Source organism: Hemitrygon akajei, chromosome 8 (assembly GCF_048418815.1).
Source record: "Hemitrygon akajei chromosome 8, sHemAka1.3, whole genome shotgun sequence".
Lineage (NCBI taxonomy): Eukaryota > Metazoa > Chordata > Chondrichthyes > Myliobatiformes > Dasyatidae > Hemitrygon > Hemitrygon akajei.
The window spans coordinates 118382562-118395082 of record NC_133131.1 but is presented as its reverse complement, the minus strand read 5'-3'; the positions used below and the strand labels follow the sequence as shown (position 1 = coordinate 118395082).

The window sequence follows — 12521 nt, the reverse complement described above, 5'->3', positions numbered from 1 at the left end:
CACTGGAGGCAGGAAGCATGTTCCCGCTGATGGGTGAGTCCAGAACTAGAGGCCACAGTTTAAGAATAAGGGGTAGGCCATTTAGAACTGAGATGCGGAAAAACTTTTTCACCCAGAGAATGGTGGATATGTGGAATGCTCTGCCCCAGAAGGCAGTGAAGGCCAAGTCTCTGGATGCATTCAAGAGAGACTTAGATAGAGCTCTTATAGATAGCAGGGTCAAGGGATATGGGGAGAGGGCAGGAACGGGGTACTGACTGTGTATGATCAGCCATGATCACAGTGAATGGCGGTGCTGGCTAGAAGAGCCGAATGGCCTACTCCTGCACCTACTGTCTATTGTCTATTGTTAGCTAGTGTTTGGTTGGGAAAATTAAGTCAAATTGAATAGAGTGCTGGACAATTCTGCCATGATACAAGTGAATAGTGGAATATCCAAGATGTTGAATTCCCCTTTCTTCTTTCTCCTTTGTATTATACATTTTCTTTGACTTGAACACTGAATGTTCTGCAAGAAGCTTTAAAAAAATCTACAATGGAGCTTTCCAGGGATTGGTATTGTACTTGGCAACTTATCACTCTTTCTCCATTCCAAAATTCCTTCTGAAGACACAAACTGAGTACAGTAACTAATCACTTTTGTGCTTTTTAATATATTTATAGCTACATTTCTTGAGTTTGGGAAATGTGATAAGGAAAATAGCTTAAGGTTGCTTCCAGAATAATTGACCAAGATTGCAGTTCTGTATGAAATGGCAAATCTCATGCTCCATCATAGCTATATTTTCAAGCCATAATCAAAGTACACTTATATCTTGGTTTGCAATGACTAAAATATATTAGAAAGCAAATGAAGTCATCAAATCTAATGGTTTTTGACTTTGTTCTGACAGCTTACCAAATGTGGACATTTTGTTCTTGTGCAATCGGCTAATGAGGCTGCGTTACATCACTGTCATTCAACCAATAAGAATGTAATTCAGAATGATCCTTCTTAGTGCTGATTAAATGAACACTAATTCTCAGTAACATTTCTTGAGTACTAAGTGATAAACCATTCTACAATTTTTTGTAACATTATTCTCTATTCTGCAAATACAAGACTAAGTTTAAAGTTTAAAAAGAAAAAGTATTTGTGTTAAAAATCAGATGGATTATTTTTCAGAGGGTCAAATTGTGCATAGCATAGTTACTAATTTCACCAAATAATTCACATTCATGTATGATGTTCACATACGTTAAAAGTACTTGATAAAAAGGTTACATACCTTGCTTCTGGAGTTAATAATTTGCTTTATGACTACCTTGTCTGCTAGCACCAGTACTTTAGTGACAGAAGACAGCAGTAATCGTGCAGCTTTTATCATTCCAGTTTTATCTGTATAAACTGTTGCCCTTTCATCTGATTCTGGCTGGTCAAATGAGCCCACGTCAGTCAACTGTGCAATGCTCTCTCCTAAATAGTAACACAAATCAATAAAACATGCTCAAATACATTAAAATATTAAATTTCAAAAACTATAGAAGAAAAACACACATATACTTAACAAAAACTTCTCATTTAACTTGAAATCTAGTCATGTATAATTGAAGCTGAATATTTGGAAGAGGCACTGATATGAAGGGATTAGGTAGGGTTAATGTGACCAGGCTTTTTAACTGAGACTAGGCGTGTAGAAGAGGTCAAAGGTTAAGGGTTAAAGGTGGAATATTTAGGGGAACTTTAGGGGGAACCATTTCACTCAGAGCAGGCATTTGCAACTGGGGTCTATGGACCCCTTACATAATAGTATTGGTCCATGGCATAAAAAGGCTGGGAACTCCTGACTCAGGGTGGGAAGGGCACTGAAAGAGCTGCCAGAAAAAGAGATGGATGTGCGTTCAAATGGAACATTTTAGGGAAGTTTGGATAAGTGCATGCATGAGAAGGATATGAAGGATTATGCTCCATATGTGGGTCCACTGGACAGGGCAGAACAGCAGTAGTGACTAGAGTCTATGGCTCTATTTATGTCCTTTCCAAAAGTAGAAAAGGATCCTCTAAAATCCAAAGCTACTACTGCAATATGAGGCGTTTACATTGTCAGCAAACTTTGACAGTTAAATATAATTTTCCTTTCCTAACAGATGAGACATTAAACGTTAAACTGGAAGGTCGGTTCGTACCCAGGAGGAGAGGAAAATGGTCAATAAAAGTTATAGGGAAGTTACGCAACTCCTATTTCTTCTTTTCTCAATATTTTTTATTCTTTCATAATAGACAGCATGCCAGTCAAATTGCATTACATCCTCTTACATCAAAACAGAGTCTGAAACTTCACAAAATACACACCAACTATCTTACAAATCTTTTCTATAGATTTGCTGTTACATTTTGTCTGTAACTCAGTGGGGCTACTACCAGAGCATCTTGTTAAGCCCGTGGGAGTTCTTATGGCTGGTATATATATATATATATAATTACTATTTAGTGAGCACACCGACACCCGAGTGCCTGCAGAGGGTTTTGATGGACGGACACAAGGGCTACATTTTTAATGGTATTATCCAATTAATGTGCTACCACTACTGAATGGCAAGCCTGAAGTTATGAATTCAGTTGCTCATCCACATATTCCCCCGTTGGACTCTGATGTTTTTGATCCAATGTTCATTCAGAAGACAAGAAAGAGACATAAAATGTGTTGCTTCATGATGGTTTCATTAAGCACTAATAGAACAAAGCAAGTTGGGAATGGGCAATAGCAGGAGTCTAACAACAAAGAGGGAAGGAAGGAAACAAATAAAGACTAAAGACTTAAAAAAGACAGCTGAGCAACATGTTCAACTCTTTTTATATCATAAATAAGGAACATTCATTCAAAATTGTAGATAGAAATTAACCAATCAGACAGCCGGTATTCAAGTGATGTAACACCAGAGAAGCTTCCAGAATCATACAAATGTAACCACTACGGGACACACTGAACAAATGCATACAATCAGCCCTCCTTATCTGCGGGGGGATTGATTCAGGGACACCTCCCCCCCCCCCCCGATACCAAAATACGCAGATGCTCAAGTCAGTGGACTTTAGGACCCGGTGGAGCACCAGAGCTTATTTAACCTGTCTCAGTGTGGTGGACTTTAGGACCCGGTGGAGCACCAGAGCTTATTTAACCTGTCTCAGTGCGGTGGACTTTAGGACCCGGTGGAGCACCAGAGCTTATTTAACCTGTCTCAGTGCGGTGGACTTTAGGACCCGGTGGAGCACCAGAGCTTATTTAACCTGCCTCAGTGCGGTGGACTTTAGGACCCGGTGGAGCACCAGAGCTTATTTAACCTGTCTCAGTGTGGTGGACTTTAGCACCCGGTGGAGCACCAGAGCTTATTTAACCTGTCTCAGTGTGGTGGACTTTAGGACCCAGTGGAGCACCAGAGCTTATTTAACCTGTCTCAATGTGGTGGACTTTAGGACCCGGTGGAGCACCAGAGCTTATTTAACCTGTCTCAGTGCAGTGGACTTTAGGACCCGGTGGAGCTCAGGACCCGCCGCCCGCGGCTGCTTTCTGTTCTGTTAACGGAAAACAATCATGATTGAAAATAAAGTGGAAATAATAAAGCGATCGGAAAGAGATTAAATGCTATCGGTCATTGGAAAAACATTAGGCTACAGTCGGTCAACGATCGGAACAATTTTAAAGGATAAAGTGAGAATAATGGAGCATGTGAAGGCCCTGCCCCAACAAAAGCTACAATTATTACTAAACAATGCAGTGGTTTAATTACTGAAATACATACGTTTCTTAAGTGTTTTATATGCATAGAAAGACAAATGTTATATATACTAAGACAAACTTTTGACTGACGCTAAATAATATCGGATGTACCTGTTCCAACTTAGGGAACTTCCATTTTTTTTTTCAATTCCCGAACCGTGGTAACCTATGCACATCCTCCCGTATACTTTAAATCATCTCTAGATTACTTATAATACCTAATACAATGTAAATACTATGTAAATAGTTGTTATACTGCATTGTTTAGGGAAGAATGACAAGGAAAGAAGTCTGTACATGTTCAAACAACAAGTGCTGGAGAGAGAACTTCCGGGTTTTCCCAATCCGCGGTTGGTTGAATCCGCGAATGCGGAACCTGCAGATAAGGAGGGCTGACTGTACACAAATTGCAGCCAGCAGGAAGCATTCTGAACAGCTACATGTAAATAGGTAATGATATAAAATTCAGGCAGGCATAAATTGATAAACTGCACAGAATATAACACCCCAATCCAAATATAAATGGTCTTTAACCCTGAATATCAAATTTAACTTTATCTCCAGATTTATTTTGACACTGCTCTTGGAACAATCTTCCAGAGACAACTGCGTCCCAGAAGTGCACAGGCTACAGATTTGGCCTACGTTATTTTCAGGTGCCTGAACCATCAACTACAAATTGGCTGTAGCTTTGTTCGGCTCTGGAAAATGCTTGAATATTCCAGATTTACAGGACTCCAACTACTGCCACTTAAAACTAAGCTATGGAAACCACTAACAAAAAACACAACTTACTTTTGTTTTGCATTGGGCAGCATGGTAGTGTAGCAGTTAGTGTAACACTACTACGGTATCGCTGATAACTGATCTGAGTTCAATTCCAGCCACAGTCTGTAAGAGGTTTGTAATGCAACATGACCGTGTGGGTTTCCTCTGTATGCTCCAATTTCCTTGCACATTCCAGAGATGTACGGTTAGGGATAGTGTGTTGTGGGAATGTTCTGTTGGTGCCAGAAATGTGGCAGCACTGTTCATTGACCTGTGCAACACTCGCTGATCTGAACTGATGCAAAAAATGCATTTCATTGTACATGTGAGAAGTAAAGCTAATCCCTTTTTAATAAGGAATCAGGAGTTGCAAGCATTTGGACCAGGTAAATATCTCAGGAGTTAAAATGCAAGCTCCACTGGGACAACTATTGCAATGACAAAGATGAAACCAACTTCCAACAATCCATGAGCCTTCTCCTTCATGAATACATTACAGGTCTGCTAACTACCTTATATTTCTTGTTAAGTGGTTCTTATTCTTTTGCCCCTTCCCACATACACTCTCCATGTGCCCCAATATTTTATCCAGTAAATTTTCAAACAAATGCAACCACTAAAGACCAAGTTTTAAAGAAAATTACTCCATTTCTTTCTTTTTTGCTTCATTGTTGTTTTCTATTATGGTTCAGAAATTCTGCATTTAACTTTTAAGCTTACTTTTAATGCTTCCTGTTTTGTATTTGGCTTTGACCTTATAAAAATGCAAGCCACTTTCTGTCTTCACATGGAAAATGTCAGCAATTTATCTCAATTTTTTTAAATTCTCCAAGGTTATTACGATTTGTGCCCTGTTTCAAAACTACATGGACAGCAAAAATGATTCTGCAAGGTTTTTTTTCATTAAAATAACTGAAATGGGAACAGGATGAAATTTGTAGGAACTCGTTTTTCAGACATGATTAATTTGGGCTCTCAGTTGGACAATTTACATACATGACAGTCAACACTTGTCTTTCATTTTAGAGATGTATCAAAATAAATTCCAAATGGAGATCTACAATCTGGAGAATCCTACAAACCTACAAAAAGTAGCAGATTCGGCCCAGTCCATCTCAGGTAAAGCCTTCCCCACCATTGACCATATCTACACGAAACGCTGCCACAGGAAAGCAGCATCCGTCATCAGGGACCTCCACCACCCAGGACATGCAGTATTCTTGCCACTGCTGTCAGATCGAAGGTACAGGAACCTAAAACTCACAACATCATATTCAGGAACAGTTAAATACCCCTCAACCAACAGGTTCTTGAACCAAGGTGATAACTTCACTCAACTTCATTTTCCCCATCATTGAAATATTCCCACAACCAATGGACTCACTTTCAAGGACCTTCATCTCATGTTCTCAATGTTTATTGCTTTATTTACTTATTATTTTTATTATTTCTTTCTTCTTGTATTTGCACAGTATTTTGCATACTGGTTGGACTTCCAAGATGTTGTGGTCTATCACTGATTCTGATTATTCTATAGATTTATTGAGTATACCCACAAGAAAGTGAATCTCAGGGTTGTATGTGGTGACATATATGTACTTTGATAATAAATTTACTTTGAACTTTGGAGACTGAAACCTCAAGGAGTAACCTTCTGCTGTTATTAGTTCAAAACACAGTCAAATCCAGTTTTATCAGCAAAAAAAAATGATGTTAATCGATTTTCCATGTTCTTTTAACACTGGTTTCAAAAGTCACTTTGCCTAAAGCAGTCGTGCTTTTGAAAACAGCTGCACCACCACATGAAGAGCATCAGTTTAAGGAAGTTCTTCACAATGAGCTGCACTTACAGGTCAGTGCAGTTGTACAAATGGGCACACCGTCCAAATATCCACAAAGAGAAACTGATGAGTGTACAGGAACAAAATGAATAAACAGCTCTGAATCATTTCTGTTAAATTCTCTTTCCCAGTCACTCAAAATCGGATTGCTCGGAAGAAATGCTGGGTATCAATTAAAAAATTTTGTTTTTGTATTAAACCTATTTTCAGTTCCTATTTTGGGAGCAATACACTTCAGCTCTTAAGAGCAGTCCCATCAGTCTCAATTTCCCTGCTGGCATATCTTCAGGATGTGAGAGGAAATGAAAGCAATCGGGGAAACGTGCAAACATCAGAGGTCCGAATCAGACCAGAGTCTCCAGAGCTGTGCAGCACCTCCATTGCTGAGCTAATACGCCAGCTATTTAATAAAAATGCACCAGGTGGTCACTCAAAACTGCAAAAATAATAAAACAGGAAGACTTTGGGAATTTAGGCAAATAAGCTTAGGACAACTGAAATCATAATTACTTCAAATAAACAGCATAATTTCAATCTCAACATGTAGCCAGATTCCTGATTACATCAGACACTTTGCCGTGTTTATAGATGGATGTGTGCCTGACGTTTAAATATGCTTGCCATATTCACAATGGCATTCTGTACAGACAGTCGACCCTAGCCAGATGCTTCAGCCCTAACCATCCAATCTCAACAAAAGCCTAGGCACATCTATATACCTCTGTCAATGAGAGTGTGAGTGGGAATTTGGCCAGGAACTACCTGATGGGTTGCATTAGGTATAAAGGCTGGAAAGGGTAGCAAGCAAAGAACTGTTCACGGAGTACAAACACACCAGGCCCAGGAACTGCAAGGTACTTGGACAGAGCACATGTCCAGAGCGCAGTACAGGATGAGGAAAGGTGCACAGCAGTAACATGATCAGGAATGGGGAAAGGTGTTCAAATGGAGTGCAGAGGGAACAAGCCGAGAATGTGTGTGTGTGTGTGTGTGTGTGTGTGTGTGCGTGCGTGCGTGCGTGCGTGCGTGCGTGCGTGCGTGTGTGTGTGTGTAAGTGTGAGTGTGTGTGTGAGAGTGTGAGTGTGTGTGAGTGTGTGTGAGTGTGTGTGTGAGTGTGTGAGAGTGAGTGAGAGTGCATGTGTGTCAGTGTGTGTGAGTGAGTGAGTGTGTGTGTGTGTGTGTGAGTGAGTGAGTGAATGTGTGTGTGAGTGAGTGAGCGTGTGAGAGTGAGTGAGTGAGTGTGTGAGAGTGAGTGAGTGTGTGTGTGTGTGTGTGTGTGTGTGTGTGTGTGTGGGTGTGGGTGTGTGTGTGTGGGTGTGTGTGGGTGTGTGGGTGTGTGTGGGTGTGGGTGTGGGTGTCATGAATAGGGTCAGATGTGCAGACAGGAGATGAAAATTGAAGCAAGACCAAGAACGTGGGAAGGTGCGTCAGAGAGGAAGGAAGATGCAATGGTTGCAGAGACTGCGTCTATAGGAGGGTGGAGGAAGGACAGAGCAGGAGAAGCATGGTGAGATAATGAAAAGAAAAGAATCAGGGATGGAGAGCAAGAGTGCTAAGAATCAACATTTCTTGGGCAGTAGTAACCTCGATATTTCTAACATATTGGCTACCTACAGCGGGCAACTGAAGACACTGGAAAGTTGCTGACTCCACAATATCCTCAAAATCCACTGGAAGTATAAACAAGCCAAGGACAGCATCAGCTTCTAAACTCCCATCTCCTATGTCAACGCCCCATAGTTAGATGCAGTGGATTCTTTGGGACAAGCACATCACTGGCATACCTGACAACTAGTCACAAAACAGACACTCTATTCTAAGCTCTGTCACAGAATTTTAAAAATCGCAATGTAGGAAGAGGAAAAGGTTGCAGTGGTAGAATCTGCAAACTGCACATTGGTCTCACCAACCTCTCCAGAACTGAATGAACTGGAATGGAAGCAAGTCACCCTTGATTCTGAAGGACCATCTAAGAAAGAGTTCTGAACAGATTAAAACAAAAGCAATAATAGACAATATTGAAAATGTATAGGTGACCTTTGTGCATGTTAAGATTCTCATATCTTTGTCATTGTATACTTTTCTCAGAAATCATGTTGGTTGAAATTTAGCCACACACACTGTGGGACAGATTCAGTAGCACCAGAAATACTCCTACAAGATTGTCAGTTGCATGTAGATGCTCCAAGCTAATAGAGTCATATAGCATGGACACATATAGCATTGCCCAACTGATGATGTCAACTATGTTGCCCAGTGAGTTGATCCCACCTACGTGCATTTGGTCGAGCCCTCTAACCTCTCCAATCTATGTATTTATGTACATGGATTTTAAATGTTGCCAACGTGCCTGCCTCACCCACCATTTCTGTCACCTCAATCCAAATACATACCGCCCTTGGCATGATGAAGCTAGCCCTTATGTTTCTTTTAAATCTCTCATCTTGGATCTTAAACCTATGCCCTCCTGTATTTAGTAACCACTCTCTTGGAAAAAGACTATGGTGCTTTTTCTATGCCCCTGATGATCTTATATATTTCTCTCAGTCTCCTATGTTTCCAGGGAATAAAGTCCTGGTCACCACAACCTCTCCTTGTGACTCACGCCTCCACATCAAGCAACATCCCAGTAAATGTTTTCTGCACTCAGTGTGATCAATATTCCAAAGGCTCATAGCATTTGGCTCAGATAGAATCCCCACCCATGTCCTAGATCCTGTACAGATCAGCTAGAGGAGCTACCTGCAGAAATTTTTTATCCTCTCCCTGTGGTTCCCACTTTAGGAAGACCACTATCATTCTGGTGTCTAAGAAAACTAAGGTAGTATGCCTCAGTGACTACTGCCTGGTGGCTCTGATATTCACCTTCATGAAATACTTTAAGAGGCTGGTCATACACACATCAATTCCAGCCTTCCAGACAACATCAACCCACTGGAATTCACCTACAGCCAAAATATACCTATGACAGAAGCTATCTCCCTACACTCATCTCTGGAGCATCTGGCCAGTAAAGACACCTACATCAGATTATTATTTGACTACAGCTCTGCCTTCAATACTATAATTCCAAGCAAATTCATCACCAAACTCCAAAACCTGGGGACTCAACACCTCCCTTTGCAACTGGATCCGTGACCTCCTCACCAACAGACCACAATCAGTAAGGATAGACAGCTGAACATCTGGCATGATTGTCTACAACACCATTGCCCCACAGGGCTGCATCCTCAGCCCCCCACTTTATTCCCTTTATGACTGCATGGACTGATTCTGTTCTAACTCCACCTACAAGTGTGTAGATGACACGACCACAGTGGACTGAGTCACAATAATGATGAGGCAGAGTACAGGAAGGAGATAGGGAGCTGAGTGACATGATGTCATAACAGCAACCTTTCCCTCAGTATCAGGGAAACAAAAGAAATGGTCACTGACTTTTGGAACAGGAGGCAGTGCACATACATCAACAGTGCTGAGGTCAAGAGCGTTAAGAGCTTCGAGTGAACATTACCAATAGCTTGTCCTGTACCAACTACGTAAATGCCATGGCCAAGAAAGTGCACTCGCACCTTCACGAGGCTAAAGAAATTTGACTTGTCCATTTGGCCTTCGCCAGTTTTCACAAATGCACCAATGAAAGAATACTATCTCTGTGCATCACCACTTGGTGCAGCAACTGCTCTGCCCAAGTATGCAAGAAACTGCGGAGCAGTGTGGACACTGTTCAGCACGTCATGGAAGCCAGTCTCCCCTCCATGATCTCTGTCCAAATTTCTCACTGCCTCAAAGACATGATCAAGGACTAGGACTCCACCCCCACCCAAACTGGACATTCTCTCTTCTCCCCCTTCCCACTGGGCAGAAGACACAAAAACCTGAAAGCAACACACACAAAGTACTGGAGGAACTCAGCAGGTCAGGCAGTGTCTCTGAAGAGGAATAAACAGTCAACGCTTCAGGCTAAGACCCTTCATCATGACTGGAAAGGAAGAGGGGAGAGGCCAGAATCATCGAGCAGAAGTGCCAGAATGTTCTGGGACTCCCACACTAGCATGCAAGGTCCAGACTGAATGGGTGAGCTCCACTAAGATCACCGGCTGTGTCCACCCTTAAAGCTTTGTGGAGTTCAGCGGCAGAACAAGAGCTTGCTGAGCTTTCCCAGCACTTACGCACAGATCTGTGAGCATATTGTTTGCAGTGGGGATTGTAAGACTGCAGGAAAGCGAAAGGTTTCATTGAATTACTTGTGTTTTCCGTTGATGCTTTTTAGATACTCAGGAGTATTATTGGTTGATCTTGCATTTATAAAAATGGATAACTTGAATAATATTGTTTGTCATTTCATTTTTAATCATTCAGAATCAGAGACTGCTTCCATCCAGCTGTTATAATACTATCTGAACGATGCCTTAGCAAAATGAAATGGGCTCTTGACCTCACAATCTCATAATAGTCTAGCACCTTAACGACAGCCTGCATGGTACTTTTCCTGTAACTGATTTGAGGAGACTCTCACGAATTTCTAAAACAAGCACCATGGACAGCAATCTAACTGATTCATCACCACCTGGTGTGGAGGGACAACTGAACAGAAGGAGAAAAGGCTGCAGAAAGGTGTAAACTTAGCCAACTCCATCTTGGCAACTACTCTCCCCAGCACTGAAGACTTCTTCAAAAGGTGATGCCTCTAAAAGGCAGCATCCATCACTAAGGAGCCCCATCATTTGCCCTCTTCTCATTGCTGCCATGAGATAGGGGATACAGGAGGCTAAGGACACACACTCAACATTTCAGGACAGCTTCTTCCCCTCTGCCAACAGATTTCTGAATGGACAACAAACCCATGACACTTGCATAGTATTTTCCTCCACCTTTTGCACTATGTTTTTATATATACTTACTGTAATTTGTAGCTGTTATTGCTATGTACTTGCATTGTACTACTGCAGCAAAACAACAAATTTCTCAACATATGCCGGTGATATTAAACCTAATTCCGAATGTGAATCTGACTTTGGTCTACGTTCTGTTATTGCTTTCCATTGCACTATCACACTGCACTGTCCCAGTGAAATAATCTGTATGGATGATCTTAGGAACAGCAGAGAAATAATGAAACAAGAGGCAGATGGCCTTATCATTGGGTCTTTTACAACAACCACCGATGCAAACACCTCTTGCACTGACATCAGACTTCATATTGAAAAAGTGGAAACATTTCCTCAGCAATGTATTTACCAATTTAAATTTCTGGAATGAAACTCGGACCTCAAACGGCAACTGAAGTTCCCCAACCATATCGCAACCACCACTCTGCGACCAGACATTGTCCTTATGTCTGAATCTACCAAGCAGGTGGTGATGCTGGAGCCGACAGTCCCATGGGAAGATCGCTTGGAAGAGGCCTTTGAAAGGAAGCTATCGAAGTACGCAGGACAGGTCAGCAACTACCAGCAGGCTGGATGGAGAGCGAGGTGTCTCCCAGTGGAAGTTGGTTGTAGGGGATTCGCAGCCCATTCCTTAGCCAGAGCCTTCAGCAATTTGGGCATCGAGGGAGCGAGGAAGAGGAGAGCCATCCGCAGTACCACCGATGCGGCAGAGAGGGCCTCAAGATGGCTGTGGCTCAAAAGAGGGGAGCCATTGATTCATGTGTAGCTAGCCGTCTGGACACAAGCTGGGGTCTGATCTGCCCCGGCTGGGTCACCTGGAGGAGGGTGTATGGTGTTGAAAGACCCGAAACACCCAATGATTCCAGGAACATCACTGAAGATGAGTCCAGAGGCGTCAGTGGATGTATGCACACAGTTCACTTACACTCTGAGTTCATCAGAAAGACTGGGTGACAACCACAAAAAGAGTGGTGACAACTGGAGAGTCAGTGAGAGAATGGACTGGCAACCCAATCTGTGTCCTCTGAGAGGAGGACCCCACAAAAACCACGATGAATCCAAGGGAAAGATACCCCCAGGGGTGCGTGAGAGGGGGCGGGAGGATGAGCACCCCAGTCGGACGGACACAATGGCAACAGACCCAGGTAACAAACAAACGGCCATGAGGAAGCAGTGTGCATGTGGCAAAATCTGCAAGAACAATCGCGGCTTGAAGATCCACCAAGCGAGGATGAAGTGTCTGGCGGGAGCAGGAGCAGCAC

The 12521-nt window shown here is 42.3% G+C and overlaps 1 protein-coding gene across 1 annotated transcript in view; it reads right to left on the bottom strand.

The window, feature by feature from the left end:
• ctnnal1 (catenin (cadherin-associated protein), alpha-like 1) overlaps positions 1–12521 on the bottom strand; it is a 285831-nt gene that overhangs the window by 124942 nt on the left and 148368 nt on the right. The window contains exon 3 of the mRNA XM_073054452.1: positions 1269–1456. Within this exon, the coding sequence (XP_072910553.1) occupies positions 1269–1456 (188 nt within the window). The remainder of the gene's footprint in view (positions 1–1268; positions 1457–12521) is intronic.